At 49.7% G+C, this 20,358-nt stretch overlaps 1 protein-coding gene and 1 non-coding gene across 11 annotated transcripts; both read left to right on the forward strand.

Moving 5' to 3' along the window:
- Positions 1–4,131: 4,131 nt before the first annotated feature.
- Actr5 (ARP5 actin-related protein 5) lies at positions 4,132–18,462 on the forward strand. Of its 10 annotated transcripts, none has more exons than XR_003950026.1 (9): positions 4,132–4,767; positions 5,578–5,807; positions 7,308–7,477; positions 10,722–10,935; positions 11,523–11,705; positions 14,558–14,677; positions 15,259–15,398; positions 15,919–16,051; positions 17,884–18,449. XR_003950026.1 is itself a non-coding variant. In XM_006498566.2 (9 exons), the coding sequence occupies exons 2-9, from the start codon at positions 5,641–5,643 to the stop codon at positions 18,139–18,141; spliced, it is 1,389 nt and encodes a 462-aa protein (XP_006498629.1). In that variant the 5' UTR covers positions 4,139–4,767; positions 5,575–5,640; the 3' UTR covers positions 18,142–18,451. The 10 variants fall into 10 exon arrangements, 3 of the variants coding, with proteins under 3 accessions (XP_006498629.1, NP_780628.3, XP_017170406.1); XR_001780405.2 differs by having other exon boundaries at positions 4,133–4,767; positions 10,722–10,931; XR_001780406.2 differs by having other exon boundaries at positions 4,133–4,767; positions 10,722–10,931; positions 15,278–15,398.
- Mir3474 (microRNA 3474) lies at positions 17,834–17,891 on the forward strand. Its single transcript, NR_037312.1, has one exon. It is a non-coding gene; the product is annotated as a microRNA 3474 (primary transcript).
- Positions 18,463–20,358: the final 1,896 nt, after the last annotated feature.

The following is a 20,358-nucleotide window of genomic DNA, read 5'->3' on the forward strand; positions in this document are numbered from 1 at the left end:
ACTGAAGAACAGCTTTCAAGGAAGAAAGGGAAAGACTTTGTTTCTTTTCTCTGAACAAATGCCCTCTTGTTTGTTCCTTTGTCCCAGGAAACCCAAGCAGCCTCCCAAGGAGCAGGGAAGCAAGCACTTGAAAAGTGTCCATCTCTGTCGGGCCATCTCTGCAGAGGGTTCTGAAGAGCACACAGAAACAAAGCCGAAGTGGGAACTTGGCTGCCTGCAGTTAGGGTTTCCCTGTGACACAGCACACAGGGGTCACACTGGAGGCCTTTGAGTTGGGCAGCACATTAGCTAGCCAGTACCAGGATCACTTGAGCCACAGCAGAGAAGTAAGGGACAGGAAATGAAGATCAGCTCACAGGCAGGTATACTCCCGTGGGAACTTGGAGCTCGGTCCCCCCGGGAAGCAACACAGCAGAGGGGAGCAGAGGTTATGGATTATCATCGTTGAACCTTCACCAGCTGGAGCTTCAGGGACGTGGTGGTAGTTACGGTGCACTTCCAGCCTGTCATGCCCTCAAAATGTTTCTGTGGTCCCAGAAAGCTGTTAGATACAGCACAGGCACCGACAGGACAGTAAGGAGCCAAAGTGTGCTTGGTAGCCGTGCCTAGCACAATGTCCCCAGGCTCCAGTGTCATTTGTTACAGAGGCCTTGGCACAGGCCCCAGAGATGAAAATGAGAACCAGATCGTTTGGCCTCAAGTTCACGAGGCCAAGTGATAAGTGAGGGTTTAAGAGAACCCCCAGCATTAAGTAGCTTCTATCAGAAGTAGCTGCTCACCATGGGAGAAGCTGGGTTAGGAGATCTAACAGCGGCCCACAGAGCAAAGGAAATCCCCCACTCTGGAGACTTTAGATGAGGGGCTCTCTGACTGTAGGTTCTAGAAGTTTAGAAGCTTTAGGGGAGGTTTTAGAATGATAGGTTATAAGGTGTGGCACCCACCTTCTAATGTCACACTGTGTCTGTCACCTTTGAGTGTACTGCTCATCTCTCAACCCAGATGGCTGACTGCATCTCCCACAGTTGGAGTGCATACCCTGTACCGGCTTCTGACTAGGAATTCTGCCAGTGTGACCATGTAGTCGATGTGTGTGAGGTAGCGGGGAGCCTCCTGGCAGAGAAACCGTTCTCAGAGAAGAACCAGGAAAGGAAGGTGTGGAGTGGGGACATTCGAAAGCCAGCACGGCACCTGATGGCATATGTGCTCTAGAAAAGAGAGCTGTGGCTGGCCCTAGGAAGAAGGGCTATTTAGAAAAACACAAAAGCTGTTAAACTTAAGTCTCTGCCATACAATAAATACCAAATCATGTTGGCTTGTGGCTCCAAACAATGAATATAAATGAGGAAAACATCTGTCTGCCAGGACAGTGGTATCTTAGGGTTTTACTGCTGTCAACAGACACCATGATCAAGGCAACTCATATGGACAACATTTAATTGGGGCTGGCTTACAGGTTCAGAGATTCACTCCATTATCATCAAGGTAGGAACATGGCAGCATCCAAGCAGGCATGGTGCAGGAGGAGCTGCATCTGAAGGCTTCTAGCAGAATACTGACTTCCAGGCAGCTAGAATGAGTCTTATAACCCACACGACAGTGATACACCTACTCCAACAGAGCCACATACTCTAATCCTGCCACTCCCTATACAAACCATCACAAACAGTGTTGGCACAGAATCTCGAAGTTCTGCCTTTGTGGAAGAACTCAGTAAGGCAGTGGTTCTCAGCCTGTGGGTCATGACCCCATAGGGGGAGTTGAACGTCCCTTTCACAGGGTTTGAATATCAGCTATTTATATTTCAAGTCATAGCACTAGCAAAATTGCAAAGCAACAGTAATAATTTTATGATTGGGGGTCACTACAATGTAAGGATTTGTATTAAAGGGTTGCAGCATTAGGAAAGTTAAGATCCACTGATGGCAAAAAGGGCCTGAAGGATTCTGGGAGAAGAGATGTAGTAGTAGGCACATCTGGACTGTTACCTGGGCAGTTTCAGGACAACTGGGAGACTTTGGGCAGGAATGAGAATGACCATGGGAGGTTCCCAGGAAGGAAGCAGAAGTAGGTAAGGCCCAGGGGAATTTGAACTGATAACAGTACAACCTGCAGGCACCTCTTGGTGTAAAAGCAATGGGTGCTCTTCCTGGAAAGTGGGGAGCATGAACTATGGCCCGAGGATGGAGCAAACTAAAACCTGGGTTTCAGCAGGGTAATGTGACTTCAAATTTCTTTCGTGTGTGTGTGTGTGTGTGTGTGTGTGTGTGTGTGTGTACATATACCATGCATGCATGTGGAGGTCAGATGACAACTTGCAGGAGTCAGTTCCTTTCCTCCACCCTGTGGGACCTGTGATCAAATTTGGGTTGTGAGGGCATCAGTGTCTTTAACTGCTCACCATCTTGATGGTCCTCTGTTTATTTACGTTTTTTCTTTTTAAAAAATGCAAAAAAATAAAATGGCAAGGACAGGATCTCAGATCCCCTGGCTGGCCTCCATCTCACTGTGTAGCCCAGGCTGGCCATGAACTGTAAGATCTAGAGTCTAGATCTTTTTGTTCCCGCATTCCAGGTGCTGGGATGGCAGGCCCGTGCCACCGTAGTGGGCTGCCACTTTTTTTTCTTCCTTCCTTCCTTTCTTTCTTCCTTTCTTCCTTTCTTTCCTTCCTTCCTTCCTTCCTTCCTTCCTTCCTTCCTTCCTTCCTTCCTTCCTTCCTTCCTTCCTTCTTTCTTTCTTTCTTTGTTTTTTTGTTTTTCGAGACAGGGTTTCTCTGTATAACCCTGGCTGTCCTGAACTCACTTTGTAGACCAGGCTGGCCTCGAACTCAGAAATCTGCCTGCCTCTGCCTCCTGAGGGCTGGGATTAAAGGCGTGCGCCACCAAGGCCGGCTTTTTTTTTTTTTTTTTTGCCACTTTTCTTAAAACGTCATGTAAATAAACCAGCCTTCAAAGTGCAGGGCTAAAGCTTAAAAGAAGAAAGAAAATACAGCAATCAAGAAAACAGAAAACTTGAGTTGTCGTGGCGTGCTTGGGGAAAGAGGAAAGAGAAAAAAAAAACAATGCTGGAGTGGTGATCAGGGTGTCTAAGCCCCAAACAACAGCTGCAAGCTGGGTGGTGGGTGGGAGAGGGGAGGATGGTCAGCAGGCTTTCAGGGCAATCTTATCGGGTGGAGCCGTCCTGGTAGGAATTCAGTCAAATGTTCAATCAGGCAATGGATAAAATGAAGACACTTAATCCAGTCTCAAAAAAATTATCTCCCACTTGATCCAGTCTCAAAAAAATTATCTCCCATATCCTCTTCTGTATTCCAGAAGCTTTTATAGAATGCACTCCAAAACAAGGGGTAAACTGGTGTGTCTGTGTGTGTATCTGTGTGTGTGTGTGTGTGTGTGTGTGTGTGTGTGTGTGTGAGATGTCAATAACCCTAATACATAAAAGGCTGGAACAGGAGGATGGCTGAGAGTTGAAGGCCAGCATGAGATACAACGACATGATTAAAAACAAAAACAAAGACAAAACCAAAAACAAAGCAGGGCAGTGGTGGCACACGCCTTTAATCCCAGCACTTGGGAGGCAGAGGCAGGCGGATTTCTGAGTTCGAGGCCAGCCTGGTCTACAGAGTAAGTTCAAGATAACCAGAACTACACAGAGAAACCCTGTCTCAAAAAAGCAAACCAAACAAAACAAAACAAAAAGTGAAATATTCAATCTTAAGTAGACAGCTTGATGAATTTTTACAAACTCACTAAATATTCATTTTAGCTGCCACTCCCAGAAACTGAAGTTAGTAGTACCTCAGAGTTTGGAGTTTGACTGGGCCCTTGAGGGCCCTGAGTTCCATCCCTGGAACCTATTGGGTGAAGAGAACAGGCATCTTGGCACGCTCCCACACCCATCACGCAATAAATAAACAAATGAACAGAAAAAGAAGTCAAAGGGGAAGGAGATTAGCTTAACACGGTCACAAAACTAAGGGCTAGATCTGCAAGGCTATGCAGACAGAGACCAAGGGAGAGTAAGGGGACAGGGAGGGGCGGAGTCCAGCCCAGTGTGGGTGGAGCCTTTGGTCCCTTAGTTAGAGCAAGGGGCGTGGCTACGCCTCCATGTTCGGAGCTGGGGGCGGGGCTCGTGGACAGCCAGTTAGCGCGAAGAGGCGTGGCCACAAGGAGGCTGTTGCGGACAAGCTGGAGCTACGGTTGGACTTGAGGCCTGGATCAGCGGGGAATAGAAACCCACAGAAAGTTCTGGAGCGCCAGGCGGGAATCAGGTGCTGAAACCAGCGAGTCCTCCCGTAAGGAGGAGGCTTCCGGACGCTTCGGGGCCCAGAGACTCAGACGCGGCCCGGGGTTTCGTGACGCACTCGGCTTCGGGGCGGGACCGGCGCTGGCCAAGATGGAGGCCAACGTGTTCCGCTTCCGAGATGCCCGCTCTGCTCCGGATCCCGTGCTCGAAGCCGGGCCGGTGGCCTTCGGGTCGCAGCCGGTGCCTCTGGTGCTGGACAACGGGTCGTTCCAGGCTCGGGCCGGGTGGGCGTGCCCCGGGCCGGACCCCGGTCCCGAGCCTCGCCTGCAGTTCCGCGCCGTGTGTGCGCGCGGCCGCGGCGGGGCGCGCGGCGGGCCGGGGCCGCAGGTGGGCAACGCGCTGGGAAGCCTGGAGCCTCTGCGCTGGATGCTGCGCTCGCCCTTCGATCGCAACGTCCCGGTCAACCTGGAACTGCAGGAACTGCTGCTGGACTACAGCTTCCAGCACCTCGGCGTCTCCTCGCAGGTGAGGGCCTGCCGGGCAGGGCGCGCTCGGCTTCAGCCGTCATGCCAGGCAGTAGGGTATTGAACACAAGTTCGTCAGCCTTGTGCTAGGAGCTAAGGGTACACCACGAAGTCTTTATCTTCCAGAGGATGGGCTGTCTCAGGCACAAGGGTCCAGTTTGCAATAGTCCAAGTGAGATGAGTTTTACCAGCACCAGTCCGATCCTGGAAGTATTTTGAAGATAAAACCAACGGGGTTTATCAGTTAACAGTTTAGCCAAAGCTTGACTTAATAAACTTAAAATGAACCGGGCATGGGTTCACGGCCCTTTAATCCGGGCACTCGGTAGGCAGAAGCAGGCAGATGTTTGTGAGTTCAAGGCCAGCCAGGGCTACACAGAGAAACCTTATCTTAAAAAAACAAAAAACCAACAGACAGACAGACCTACGAAAAGCTTAAATTGATCATGTTATTTTGGCTTCCCAAAATAATCTCCAATAGAGATGAAATGTATTCTTTAAAATGGCCCGTGAGCACCTTTTAAAAGATGTATTATTTCAAAGTTATATGTGTGAGAATGTGTACAAGAGTGTAGGTGCCTTAGGCAGGTGATCTTCTGTGACTGGAGTCAGAGATTAGGTGCTGGGAAACAGAGTTGGGTTCTAATGTGTTCTCTCTAGTCCTCGTGTCTGGCCTTGAGTGTCTCCCTCCACGACCTCGTGTTTTAAATTAGAGTTCAAAAGTAAATTCTGTCCTGCGTAAGGATTTGGGGTTATTTTTGCATTTCATGCATGCTTCCGTTTGTCTCTTTGTGCTTGTCTTTCAAAGTAGGGCTGCGTTGATCATCCCATAGTTCTGACAGAGGCTGTGTGTAACCCCCTCTACTCCCGTCAAATGATGTCGGAGCTCCTTTTCGAATGCTACAGGATCCCGAAGGTTGCCTATGGGATAGACAGCCTCTTCAGCTTCTACCACAACGTGCCCAAGAATGCCCTTTCCAGCGGCCTCATCATTTCATCCGGCTACCAGTGCACACACATCTTACCGGTCTTGGAAGGGAGGTGAGCTGTGCCGTGGCATTGTGTGGGAGAAGCATCGTTTTAGGGCTGCCTGGAATCATGGGACGTAAAAGGTGCCTGTTGGAAAGTCTGGGAAGTGCTAGGTGGTTTAACTGAGCTGGGCTCAGACCTACATCAGTGAGTGCCTTCAGAAGTTACTCTACCTGCCCTTTGGGACCTCCTGGAGGGACTTCAAGTTGGTCTTATGTCTGATTGACAGTTATACAGTGTTACAATTCTGATTTATGGGGGAACAGTTAACATGATACCTGCCCATAGGAGGCATTCAGTAAGCATGGTTTGAGTAAGTTATTCCATTATATTTCTTTCTTTCTTCTTAAAATTTGTGTGTGTGCTTATGCATGCAGGAGCACACCTGTGTCTGTCTGTCTGGATTTGACAGTGCTTGACAGGAAGCTGGAAGCAGAGAACTGTATAAGGGCATTGGTTCTCTGTTTCCACCATGTGGGTCTTAGGAATTGAACTCAGAGGTCCTCAGCCTTGACAGCAAGTGCCTTTACTGCTGGGCCATCTCCCTTTCTCTTAGTTGAATCATTTAATTTAGACCATCTTGGTATTCTGGAGTTAATTTTTAATTAAGATTTTTTTGCCCCCCCCAAAAAAAAAACTTGCACTGCCAACTCTTTAATTCATATTGTCCATACCTTTTATTTTTGGTTACATTGCCTAATACATACTAGGCAATTCTAGAACTGTTTAGTAGAATAAAAGACAGAGATGGTTTTAGTCTGTTCATGTCTGAGTTTAGTTTTGTTTTATTTTCTTGTGTGATGAAGCTAGCATTGTGCCCTTAAAAGTTCCCACATTGCCAGAAGGGCTGTGTGCCGCAGGCAGCGAGCCCTGGCTCTAGCGTGGACGCTTAGCTTTGCAGCCCTGCTAAGATGAGGCTCTGGTCCCTTTACCAGCCAGCATGTATGTGCTTGTTCGTCTGATTGTGGAGAGAAGCAGTTCCCAGGAAGCTTGTGAAATCAGACTCTTAAGGCCCAGAGCAAGTAGCCCTTGGGATTGGCCTGCTTGACCATTTTATTATTATTATTTCTAGGCTACGTGTTCCCAGGAGCCCCCAGAAGAACACACTTGTCACATGTCACTTAGACATCCTACTGAACTGTTTTTTGTTTTGTTTTTTAAATTGAGACAGGGTCTTTACATAGCCCTGGAACTCACTCTATAGACCAGGCTGGCCTCTGCCTGTGTCTGCCTCCCAAGTGGTGGGATTAAAGGCATGTGCCACTACTGGCCTAAACCGCTTTTCTGCGGTAGAAGCTAAAGGGCCACATGCCGGGGTCTGCAGTAGGAGTTCTGGCGTTGGGTAAGAGGCTGAACCAAGGGAATCTTCCTGATATGGTTTTAGGTGTCCTCACCCTCCACTAGTCTAGTCTGCCCCTTTGTCTGAATTCAGTTCTGCTTTCCAAGATGGTCTACATTTTGTCTTTTCTGCTGCATTGACTCTCAGTGTTGTTCTTTATTACTTCGGTATAGGCTCGATGCCAAAAACTGCAAGCGCATCAATCTTGGAGGAAGTCAGGCAGCTGGCTACCTGCAGCGGCTTCTCCAGCTGAAGTATCCAGGCCACCTGGCAGCCATCACACTCAGCCGCATGGAGGAGATCCTGCAGGAGCATAGCTACATTGCCGAGGACTACGGGGCAGGTGACACAGGGGGCCATGGCGGGTGATACAGAGGAACTTGCTCCAGGTTTCCAACTCTGTTGACCGTGAAGGGTCCTTGACTCTTGCTCGCTCAGATCCACCTCTGCTTTCGGTGCTCACATGGTGAGAGTATTAAGTAAACTAATTGTCATAAACATAAACTATGTTGTCCCGTCACACAACATAGCTTTTGCAGTTTGCCTCTGTGGAGTCCAGTGTTCGAAGACAGCCAGGGCTACACAAAGAAACCCTGTCTTAAAAAGCCAAAAAAAAGTTTGACACCAATTGAAAATGCTTTATCTCACATCCTTAGAGTGATGTCAGAGCACCTCTCAGTCTCCCACATATCCTGAACTTTTCTTTTTGAGTCAGAGTCTCCTTATATAGCTCAGGCTGGCCACTGTCCCTCAGTGTGGTCTCAGATCCTCCATCTTCCTGCCTTAGCCTCTAAGTATCTCAATCTTTTGGTTTGTTTGTTGGTTTGGTTTGCTTTTTTCTGAGACAGGTTTCTTTGTATATTCCTGGCTGTCCTGGAACTCAACTCTTAGACCAGGCTGGCCAAAGACTCATAAAGATTCGCCCGCCTCTGCCTCCCAAGTGCTGGGATTAAAGGCGTCACTGCCACCGCTCAGGGTGGAGGTAGGAGGATCAGATATGCAGGGTTATCTTTGTGTCACAGTGAGCTCAAAGCCTGCAAAGACTGTGTGAGATGCTGCTTCAAAGAAACCAACCTGCAGGCGGAAGGATGAATGGCTCAGAGCACTTGCTGCTTTTGCAGAGGTCCTGGGTTTCCTTAGGAGTGGCTCACTATCATCCCTGATTCCAGTTTCAGGGGATCTGCTGCTCTCTACTGGTTTCAGTGGGCATGTACATAGTGCCCTTAAACACGCGCATACACAGAAAATATAAAGAAGTGGTGTTTAAAGAGACCAAAAAAAAAAAAAAAATTACACAGAGGCATACAAAAAGTAATCCTAATTGTGTTTAAAAACAAACAAACAAACCATAAGACATAAAATTTACCATCAGCCTTTCCTCCCTGCACCCCTCGCCCTCTCTCCTTTCAGACAGTCTCCTGTGTAGGCTCAGCCTAACGTCACATGTCTGGCTCTTCTGTCTCAGCTTCCCAATTGAAGGGTTCATCTTAACCATATTCGGAGAATTAAGTGGTGTTTACAAGCTGTGTGTTCAGAGCACTTTTGTTAAGCACCTGTGGTTTATGAGGTACAAAGAAACTGGGGAGATAGACATGGAAAGAGAATTTGTGAGTGTGGGCTCCCTTTTCTTGATATACTTTGATACTAGCTTATTTTTGCTTTTGTTTATGTAGTCCTAGCTCACAAACATATGTAATCCCAGATCCAGGGGGGCTGATGCCCTCTTGTGGCTTCCATGAGCCATGCAGGTAGTTCCTGTTCAAATGCAGGCAAAACACTCCTGCACAGAATAAGTAAACAAACCAACCAGCATTTGATTCTGTGTGTTTCCCTTTTCAGTGCTGCTGCTGTGTCCGCATCCCATGGGTTTTGATAAATTTCCTTACTTGTTACTGAGTTTACAAATATTTTCTAATTTCTTTAAGTGATTGCTTACAAATATGTTGTGAAATGCCTTCCTGTGATTTATCATTGGTTCAGTCCCATTATAGTGAAAGGACTTTGTTTGATGTCTGCTAAGCTTGTTTATTGCATGACCCGGCATGTCGTCATCTTTGGCAGAAGTTCCTCACACACCTGAAGAGCGTGCACTGTGCTCTTGTGGCTTTGGTGTTCAGGTGTCCTTTGGTGTCTGGTGGTGATGGTGGCCAGCACTTGGTCACCTGCCTTCTACTAGTCCTGTTGATAATTGGGAGGAGTGTGTTGCTGCCACTAGGAGTGGTGGTGGGCGTCCCCACTTCTCCTCTGTTCTGTCACTGAGGACAACATTGACAAGATGAGCACGCGTGTTTCTGAACTGTGCTCCCAGCCCAGATCTGTCAGAGTGTGCTGTCAGTTTGTGACTTTGTCTTGTTAGTTTCATATTTAACATGGTCATAGCTTCCTGTCAGCTGACCTTTTGTCATTCTGTAGTGTATTTCATTTTATTTCTTTTTCTTTTTCTTTTAGACACACCTTTAATCACAGCATTAGGGAAGCAGAGGCAGGTGGATTTTGAGTTTGAGGCCAGCCTGGCCTGTTAGTAAATTCCAGGCTAGCCAGGTATCCATAGTGAGATCTTATCTGAAAATAACATTGGCAACAAGGCACCCAGCTTTCTTTTGAATGCAGTTTACATTGGCATATCTTTCCTTTCATTTATTAAGCAACAGGGTCTCGTGTGGCTCAGGCTAACCTCAAAATTCCCTTGAATGTGTGAAGACAACCTTGAACTCTCAATCCTTCTGCCTCCTCTTCTCAAGTGTTAAGATTGGGGGCAGGCGCCACCATCCCCTGCTTGTATCCCTTTACCTCTGATCTACTTAGTCAATGTCATCAAGATGCGCTTGTGGTTGTGTTATAATAAATGTTCATTACTCTTTCCATGGGGATGGCAGCTGGGCCTTGCGCCCCTCAGCAGCCTCCTGTGTGTGCTGGGACCGTTTGCAGTTAGTGTATTTGTGTTTGAATTCGGCATTACTATTTTATTCTTGTCCTTTTTTCTCTGCTTTTTAGGTTATTGGATTCCTTTTATTTTACTTTTGAGGCAGGCTCTCACTGTGAGCTCTGGCTGGCCCGGAGCTCACTGTATAGTCCATGCTTAGCTTGAACTGAGAGATCTGTGAACTAGTTCCTGGGGTTCAAGGTGAACATCACCTTGGTCAGCTAGACTTTTTTTTTCCCCCTTGTGCCTGTATTACTTAGGTGGTTACTAGAGAATTCAGGCATGCATAGCTTTTCCTCATCTGTGTAGATTAAGTATTGGTCAGGGTAGCAGTGTTAGCCCTAGGCTTCTGAGTTAAAGTGTCTCCCATATTAACCCTGTGAACGCTGGGAGCTGGTCAGACAGTGATGTTACTAGTTTTAGTTCCAGTTATCGATCAAGTTTTAAGGCACTCATGAGGCAGTCAGCCCGTGAGTTTAACAGTCTTTCCCCTGCTCTGGCAGTTCCAGCTTTCCTGTGTGGTTTCTGTCTGCAGACCCTCGCAGCAGGTCTTTGTGTGCCTGGGTGTGTTCAGAGGTTCAGAGTTCGTCCACTCATGGCTGGCATCGACTTTTCACTTCATTGTTCTCTAACTCCCTTAAACTGTTTGTTTGAAGAATTGCAGAAGTGGCAGTGTCCCGATTACTACGAGAACAATGTCCACAAGATGCAGCTCCCGTTCTCCAGCAAGCTCCTGGGCAGCACACTGACGGCGGAGGAGAAGCAGGAGCGGCGGCAGCAGCAGCTGCGCCGGCTGCAAGAGCTCAACGCCCGGCGGAGGGAGGAGAAGCTGCAGCTGGATCAGGAGCGGCTGGAGCGGCTGTTGTATGTGCAGGCAGGTGATGTCTGTGGCGCTGGACCCTGGCCTTGCTCTGCGAGGTGCTCTCTTCCTGTCTGGTTCCCTTAGACATAATGTGCATTGGCTGTTGTCACCTTGAATTAGGGAGTCCAGAGACCAGAATCATGGAGATGGTTAGCATGCACAGCAGCAAGTGGCTGTAGAGAGCTGTGGACTCAAGCTCTGTTTATTGATTCATTTTCTTGTTTTTGAACTTTTCCATTAAGTGCAGCATGCACATACCTTAGGGTGGGCCTCCCTGTGAATGTCACAAAGTAACACTGCCCCTGCTGCCAGATTGAGGAGCAGCTGTCATCTCCTCTCAGTGACTTCTTCCCTCTTTGATGTCTGTCAACTTAGATTAGTTTTGCCTAATTAAGTAGTGCTGAAAGCGGTGTGCGATGCTAGCAGGCCCAGACAGCTGGAGAGGAGGGCGGGTAGGAGTGTGGTGGGAGCTTGCAGGGCAGTTCTGCTGGGGACTGACTAGGGCCCCCCGCCTGCACTTCTGCTGGCTTCCTAGCTGCCTTCCCTTTGTTGATGACCACACTGCCCGTCTCTGAGAGTGACTTGTGACTGCTCTGGTTTTAGGAGCTCCTAGAGGAAGGACAGATGGACCAGTTTCACAAAGCTCTGATCGAGCTGAACATGGACTCCCCAGAAGAACTGCAGTCCTACATACAGAAGCTCACCTTGGCGGTGGAGCAGGCCAAACAGAAAATCCTGCAGGCCGAAGCCAGCCTGGAGGTGGATGTGGTAGACAGCAAGCCAGAGGTGACTGGGCCTGGGGAGGGAAGCCCCTTGGTCCCTTAGGCTTGGTGACAAGTGCGTTCACTCACCAAGCCATCTACCCAGCCTTAGCTTCCTCTTTTTGAGATGGGATTTCATATAAGGGCTACGCTGGCCTTGAGCCTAGCATGTAGCCGAGATGACCTTGCACTTCTGATCCTCCTGCTTCTGCCTCCCCAGTGCTGGGATTTTAAGTGTGTGCTGCCACCATGATCGGCTAATGGGGTGCTGGGAGTCAGAGCCTGGTACTCTACCACCATTCACGCTACCCCCCAGCCCCCAAGCCATTGAGTCGGCTTGCTTTAAACTCTAGAACGATACCATGGAAAAGTCAGGGCTGGTGCCATTTGATGCTGGGTATGGGGTAGTGTGCCCCATGATGTCACAGCTGTGTCTGAGTCAGTGTGGACTCTCAGAGACAGGCTCCCAGCTGGAGCTCCACCATAGCTCAGCGCTCAGTCTTGCATTCTTGCCTCCCTCCACTCACTGCTCTAGCACAGGCTTAGAAAGCCTTTTCTGCTGATGACCCCATTGTACTTAGAGAACGGTTTACATAATCCTGGTGTAGAGATGCAGCTCTGCCATTCACTAAATGAAAACAACATTGCATGCTGATGAGAAAGGTGTGTTTAGTTTTATATAGGAATTCAATCCTGGGTAAGCGTTGATAATGTGGGATGCAGAGGAATCTTCAGTAGTTGTTCAGTGGTCACTTTTGAGATCTCTTCTGGGGCTTACAGCTACATTGTCTGTTGTGGATTCATCCATTAACGTGTTCTTAAGATGTGCAAGTCCCGCAGGGTCAGATGTAGTCTAGGGGCGTTGAATCCAGAGGAGAACTAAGCAGCCGAAGATGGGACCCGGGCAGTGGGAGCGCTGTTCTTCTGTGTGCAGGTTCCTATCAGATAGTCCTGAGCTCTCATCAGCATCCCTCCGTCTGGTCAGGGGACTTGTGCATCGTGTCTATGCTTTGGAGATACAGCAGGTCTCTGTGGGCTTGGGAAGGCTTACGTGAATGTCAAAGCTTGTTTTAGGGGCTTGGCCCCTCAAGCATGAGTATTGAGTTTGGATCCTCAGTACTCAGGCAGAAGCTGGGCATGGTGGAGTGTGCCTGAAATCCTAGCCCAGGGAGGCAAAGACAGAAGGGTCCTTAGCGTTCTCAGCTGAGCCAGTGAGCATCAGATTCAGGGAAAAAATCATCAAAGAGGTAGGTGGAGGGACAAGAGAGATGGTTCAGCTCTTAAGAGCATGCTCTTTCAGAGGGCCTGAGTTCAGTGTTCACTGTCCACATTGGGCGGCTCACAACCACCTGCCTCTCCAGCTTTAGGAATCTGATGGCTCTGGCCTCCTAGGGCACATGGCCACACATGCACACAACCCCACACAGATATAGATGCACATTGTTTATGTGTCTAAAATGGAAACAATGGAGGAAGACACTGGCCATGTGTGTTGTTTATGTGTCTAAGTAAGATGGAAACAATGGATGAAGACACTGGCCATGTGTGTACGGTACATGTCTTAGTCAGGGTTTCTATTCCTGCACAAACATCATGACCAAGAAGCAGTTGGGGAGGAAAGGGTTTATTCAGCTTACACTTCCATACTGTTGTTCATCACCAAAGGAAGTCAGGACTGGAACTCAAACAGGTCAGGAAGCAGGAGCTGATGCAGAGGCCATGGAGGGATGTTCCTTACTGGCTTGCTTCCCCTGGCTTGCTCAGCCTGCTCTCTCATAGAACCAAGATTACCAGCCCAGAGATGGTGCCACCCACAAGGGGCCTTTCCCCCTTGATCACTAATTGAGAAAATGCCTTACGGTTGGATCTCATGGAGGCATTTCCTCAACTGAAGCTCTTTTCTCTGTGATAACCCCAGCTGTGTCAAGTTGACACAAAACTAGCCAGGACAGTACACACAGGTTGCTCTCAGTTTAGCAAATTGGATGCAGTAATCTGTCACCAAATCTCGAGCAGTCGTTCTGTTGTTGGAGGATGACTGCTGGTGGTGGGATGAGCTATAGTTCTAGTCCTGATGAACTCAGCCATGACATTGACTAATCTGTTCTGCCTTTTAGTATTGCCACAATGTAATTCAGTTAGGATGAAGTGAATAGTGTGGGCCCTGCAAGGCACCGGTGAAGCCCAGCTGTGGACTGCAGGCTGAATTAACACAGCTAGCCGGGAGTTTGAACCAGCATTCCCTACGTCCATTTTTCCTACAGACTGTTCCATTGCGGTTCCTGGAGTGCCGAGTTGTTTGTTCTCATGAGAATGCTGTAAGGACTAGATATAGAACTTTGGTAGTATTCTCTCTTTCTTCCCCTTTCTCTCTAGCTCTCTTCACTCTCTCTCTTTTTCCTTTTCTTGAGACAGGTTCTCACTCTACAGCTCTGACTGGCTTCAAATTTTCTCCTGCCTCTGCCTCCTGAGTGCTGGGATTAAAGGTGTGTGCTACAATGCCTGACCTTTCTGTTGCTAAGAGGTGTGTGTGTGTGTGTGTGTGTGTGTGTACACACTGTAGTGCACAAACATGAAGGCCAGAGGACAATTTTGACAGTTAATTCTTTTCTTCCCCCATGGAGGTTTCAGGAATTGAACTCAGGTTGTCAGTTTTGTGGCAAGCCCTCTTACCCTCTGAGCCATCTTGCTGGTCCTATGTTAGTCTTTTGCTAACTTGTATTATTCCCACCCCTTCCCATGTGAATTGCTTTGAAGAGTGTTTCGCTTCTGCACAGGTGCTTGGAACATTGGGTGAGATGAGACCCCATCCGATTCCAGCATCAGATCGGAGCTGAATTTTGCTGGTGTTTGCTTATCTGTCTGTCCTGTCCTCAGACCCCTGACCTGGAGCCGCTGGAACCCACCATGGAGGATGTGGAGAACATCAGTGATTTCGAGCCTTTGTTCTCGGAGGAAACGCCCGAAGTGGAGAAGCCGCAAGTCACCACAGTCCAGGTTTGAGCACTGTTACCAAGACCACCTGTACATTTGAAGCTGTTTGCATAAGTGACCGGCCCAGTCCGCTTCTTGGGGAGCACTGGAGAGCCCCGTTGTGCTCTCAGCCTCAGTCAGAGGCTTTCCCCTGCTGGACAGTTGAGGGGCTGGCGCCATCCCTCATGTGAGCACTGCCAGTGACTGAGGTCTCCAGACCTGCACATGGGCTCTTAGCCATTATCACCATCCTTACTGGGGTCTGTGCCTCTTGTTATGCTGGTAGCAGCAAAATAAAATGACTGAACCTGAGCCCTTGGGGATGGGGGGAGGTGTTGAACCAGGGTGAGCAGGGACAGGGTCTGTCCCTCTGGGCCACTTGACTGCTGCACTTCAGAGTCCCTTCCTGTAACTTGGGGCTCAGGCGTGACACAGTGTATGGGGATTTGTCACTTTGAGTGTGAGCAGAGGTAGAAGGCGGAGCTTGAAGGGAGGAGAGCTGAAGACTGGTGGTACTGGGCTGGAGGAGATGTGGTTTGAGAAAACTGACAGCGAGCAAATGGTCATCTTAGTCTAAAAACATCTCTTAAACCTTGGGTTTGAAGCCCGTGTTTAACTTGGCAGCGTATCATCAGCTGTCTGTTGGGACAGAGAGGATCCGTGCTCCGGAGATTATTTTCCAGCCATCCCTCATAGGAGAGGAGCAGGCGGGGATTGCAGAGACCCTCCATTTTGTCCTGGACAGGTGAGCCGTGATACCCCCTCAGCTTCCCGAGCCAGCTCTCACCATTGCTGCCTGGATGCAGGTAGTCTGCCCACTGACCCAGGCCTGCAGGCAGAACAGGTACAAGCTCCAGTCCTTCATCTGTGAGCTTTACCAACTAAGCCTTTGAGTCCTGGCCAGGATGTCCCCTGGCTTTCATGTGAAATTTGCCATTGCTAAAAGCCAGTGATCATTTTATTTGTGTGTTCACTGAGTTGGGGTCTCCCTATATACTCGTCAGCCTTGACCTTGAAGCTTCAGAGTAGCTGGGATCACAAGTGTAGACACCATACCCCTGAGAGACTAGTGATTTTTATTTCATCTTGTTTTTAATTATGGGGGAAGAATGCACACTTGGCCTATAGTATGGAGTTGTGAATGAAAACAAAAATACTGGTTTAGTTTCTTTTAATTAGAGTTGACTGTTGTACCAAGAGCTTGCCTCTCCAGGTCTTGCTTCCATGGGCTCAGCAGCCAGATTGGTGCACGCTTTCTCTCCTAGGTACCCAAAGGCCATTCAGGACACCCTGGTTCAGAACGTTTTCCTTACCGGTGGGAACGTGATGTACCCAGGCATGAAGGCCCGAGTGGAGAAGGAGCTGCTGGAGATGAGGCCCTTCCAGTCCTCCTTCCAGGTACAGACTGCTCTCCCCACCCACTGTTTGTGATTGGCATCCCAGCCACTGACTGCAAAGTCAAGGTGTAAAGACTGGACTCTGCAATCCCATCATCCACTGCAGAGGTTCATTGCTGGCCTTGTCTTTAAGCCACAGTCAGCTTATGCGGACGGCAATCCTACTTGTATATCGCTCTGCTCTTCTGTTAGTTGACAGTATTGAGCGTGTTCTGAAATCCAAAGAGCATCCGCAGCAGAGGGGATCGTCACCTATGTCTTCCCATAGTGAAGGCTTCGTCTCTGGCTGTTTACTTATCTCTGGACAGGGTCTTGTTTCTCTGCAGTAACCAGGAAGATGCTTTGATGGCTCCTCTCTGCATAGTTGTTACTTTAGGTCAAGTGAGACTTGGAAGGAGCCTGAGCCACGAGTCATGTGATTAATTTACATTTTTAGGGAGGTAGTATAAGGTCAGCCTGAACTAATGAGTGAATTCAAGCCAGCCTAAGTTATACAGACTCATTCTCAGAAATGTTCAAGAGGAGAGGGTGAGGTTTTTCACTAGATTAGGAGTGATGGACAGGCTTGAAGTGGAGGAAAATGCACTGTCTCAGGCTGTGGCTAGCACTCAGGTAAGAGGCCATTAGGAACTCAGGGCCCCCCTGGGAGAACAGGGAACACCAAGGATCCAGCCCTAACCACAGCCTTTAAGGGTGCTTGGGAGCTGGAAGACATCTCGGTGAAGTTGAGGAGAGAGGCAGCCGGAAGAGGAGGGATAGCAGTGTTGACACCAAGGCGTGGCTTTTCAGGCTGTAAGCCTGTGCCTGACTGGACCTGGCAGGGCAGCTGAGGAGGAAGTTGTTGGGTAAAGGGCTCTTGGAACGGTCACGCTGTCCACTTGGCAATCCGAGAATCCCCCTGCCATGCTGTGAGAGCCTGGTTGTAAGAGCGCTGCTTCTCACGCCCCACCCACCCTGCCACCCATGTCCTGTATCAGTTTGGTGGGACGGCAGCATCAGGTAGCAGTAGCTCGTGTCCAATTATTTTACACTAACTTTAAAACACTGACTTTCACCGGGTGGTGGTGGCACACGCCTTTAATCCTAGCACTTGGGATAGGAGGCAGAGGCAGGCGGATTTCTGAGTTCGGGGCCAGCCTGGTCTACAGAGTGAGTTCCAGGACAGCCAGGGCTACACAGAGAAACCCTGTCTCGAAAAAAAACAAAACAAAACACTGACTTTCTAGGGCTGGGCTGGGGCTCAGTGCGGAGCATCTGTCTGGATCCTGAGGCTGGGAGCTCAGTCTCTAGTGTGATACAAACAGGACGGATCACATTGTTTTTCTTTTGCTGGTTTTACTGTCTTTGTTATCTTTGTAATTTTTGTGGTGCTGGTGGAAGCCTAGAGCCACTTACAAGCTGTGCAGGCCACTACCTGCTCAGCCGTGTCCCAGACAATTAAATGAGCTGAAGTGAAAAGAGGAAACATGGTAGGGCCTGGAGAGGTGGCTCAGTGGTTAGAGCACTTGCTGCTCTTGCAGAGGCCCTGGGTTTGGGTCCCAGCACCTTCGTGGCGGCTCACAACTGTCTGTAGGCCAGATTCGTGGAGATCCACTGCCTCTTCTGGCCTCTATGAGCACTGGACATGTAAATACTACACAGCCACCCGTGCAGGCACATACACACACACACCTGGGCAACTGTGTACTCTCACAATGGAGGCATCTCTGGGCCTTTCTGTGTGCTTCTGAGGATGTACAAATGGTTGGCTGAGGCAGCAGAACCTTCCTGACTGGGCCGGGAGCCCTGGGAGGAGACGTGGATTCTTTAGAGTGCATCTGCGTCTTGTTCCAGGTTCAGCTCGCCTCGAACCCTGTGCTGGATGCGTGGTACGGTGCCCGTGACTGGGCCTTGGATCACCTAGAAGACAGTGGAGCCTGGGTCACCAGGAAGGACTATGAAGAAAAGGGGGGCGAGTACCTCAAGGAACATTGCGCCTCCAACACGTACGTCCCCATCCGCCTGCCTAAGCAGGCCTCACGTGCCTCAGAGACGCAGACTTCCGGCCGAGGCTCCAGCGCCAGTGGAAGTGGGGCTGGTGATCAGGCCTAGCAGGGGGGACGCCAGATGACCTTGTGCTTCACCCTTGCCATGGAGGCAGTGTTTGGGACAAGGACAGTGCCCCATGGTGCTGCCTGGGTCTGACAGCCTTGTTTGGCCAGTGACTGGATCTCCCCTGGGAGCCCAGCAGAGGAGAGCAGGTGATCTACCTCAGTGAAGGACACAGTGGCCTCTGGCACCAAGAACTGTGGACAAGCTGGGGGACTGCCTTCCTCAGCAGTGAGGGAAACAGCTGGAGGGAGAAGTGGGCAGTGCTGCTCTTTGCACTGTTTTGTTTTGTTTTTAAAGCTCTAAAGTTATCCATGGAGTGTTTATTCTGTGTGTGCCACTGTCCTGTGTGCCACTGTCCTCTGACTGCGCAGAGTGTGCTCCAAGCTGCTGCTGAAGCAGTGGAAGTGGCCGTCCACTGAGCCCCTGGAGTGGGAAGACCCACCCCGCCCCCACCCCATTCTCTGCCTGGTTCCTGTCTTAAGTGGAAGGTGGCGCTTGTGTCCAGCCTTCTAACTGTTGCTTTGCTGGAGATGCTCCCACACTGTGAAGCCTTGCCAGAGATTTGTGTTCGTCTGTTTTGTGGGTTTGTTAGTGACATGCCCTTTTCAGGCCGCTCCGCAGAACTGACGGGGGCGGGGGAGAGCCCATCCCAGGGACTTTTCATTTGTCTCTGTCCCCCTGCCCCCACGCTTTTACAGTGTGACCTTGACCAGGTAGCTGCCCTCTTCCCCTTCTGCTGCTTTAGGGCTAGGGTCTCATGGTGCAGCTCAGGCTGGCTTCACCTCAGTCTTCCTGCCTCAGCCTTCCTTAGTGACACACCCACACCCTGCCAAACATCATTTTTTATAGATTGTTGCTAAGATTGTTAACTCTCAGACACACCCAAGAACTGAGCCCAGTGGCTCCGGAGCTCATGGCACCACAGAAGCCACGTCCAGATCCCAGGAACCTTGAGATGCTGCTACGGTGCACGCAGCACACAACCTGTTTGCTCAGTGTGCCTGAGCAGTCTCCTGTATCTCCGGTCCTCAGGCTGGGAAACTGCAGGCCTGAAGGGGCCGTGTGTCTAGGGGGAGAAGACCCTGGCAGTTGACCCATGAGTTCTAAGGTGTTTCCTATTGCCTGTGCTAGGCTGGGCCAAGGACTGATGGGATGGCAGAAAGAACATGGACCAATCTCCATAGGAGAGATGTATTCATAGCACCATCCAGGGCAAGAGATGGTGCTGACCACTGGCCATCCATCTTAGCCTTTCTTCTTCAGTTTAAATGAGATAGCCTTGGAGGACAGGCAGGTGGTGAAGGGCCCGGAGTGGGTGAACCTGGTGCTTCACACAATGCAACGAGCAGTAGGCTGGATAGCTCAGGTTTTTAGGCAGTGGTCAACACAGGAGGAGATTGGGAGCTGAGGGCCAAGGGGCTGAGCTGCGAGCTCTCTAGTTTTGTCTCCTGTGAAGTATGTCAGACCTTTTACCTTTGGCCTCCAATTGGCCCTTAGGGAATCCTACCCATTCCCAGAGCTAGCCAGGAGTTTGCTACCTGCAGTTTTCCTAGGCCTTCAACACAAGTATTCACCATGTACTGTGGGCCTTAGACTCTAGCTGGTCCTTTGTAAGCAGTGACGTTTCTCTCAAGATCAGGAGTTATGTAGGACAGAGGGTGCCTTGGCCTTCAGAGCTGTGAAAGAAAAAACATCTTGCTCTGTCCCCAACCTGCTCTTTGGAATTGGTCACAGAAGCCAGGAGGCCAGGTGGGAAGCTGGTAAGCCATACAAGAGGATGTAACTTGTCCCCAGCCCAGGAGACATCATCAAAGATTCACCAAGAACTGGTGTGATGAGACCGGCCCTGCGTGACTATTTTACCTAGCGTGATGTCACAGATGTCACGGCATCCTGAGCGGCAGTTGTGTGTATTGTCTCCTGTCTCTCTCCCTTGTCCCTACACACACACACACACACACCCTTGTTTTAGGAATGGTCTGACAGTCATTGGCTACCCTAGTCCTCACTGTGTAAACCCGGTTGTCCCAAAGCTTGTGGTAGCCCTCCTGCCTCTGCCTCCAGGATGCTGGGATTGTAGACGTGAGCCAGCACACCGGGCTGTTCCATGCTTGCTTTATCTGTGGTACTGGACATGCAGGTCACCTCTCTCTCAGCTGTTGGGAACATTAGTGTCTGCAGGCCTCCTTTGGCATGGGTACTGGATGGGGTGCAAGC

The sequence above is a fragment of the Mus musculus genome, chromosome 2 (genome assembly GCF_000001635.26).
Source record: "Mus musculus strain C57BL/6J chromosome 2, GRCm38.p6 C57BL/6J".
NCBI lineage: Eukaryota > Metazoa > Chordata > Mammalia > Rodentia > Muridae > Mus > Mus musculus.

Coding starts and splice junctions, on each gene's coding strand:
- Actr5 (NM_175419.4), top strand. CDS start 4,393: ATGGAGGCCAACGTGTTCCGCTTCCGAGATGCCCGCTCTGCTCCGGAT. Junction 5,808..7,307: donor TTACCGGTCTTGGAAGGGAG/GTGAGCTGTGCC, acceptor ACTTCGGTATAG/GCTCGATGCCAAAAACTGCA. Junction 11,706..14,557: donor TGGTAGACAGCAAGCCAGAG/GTGACTGGGCCT, acceptor TCCTGTCCTCAG/ACCCCTGACCTGGAGCCGCT.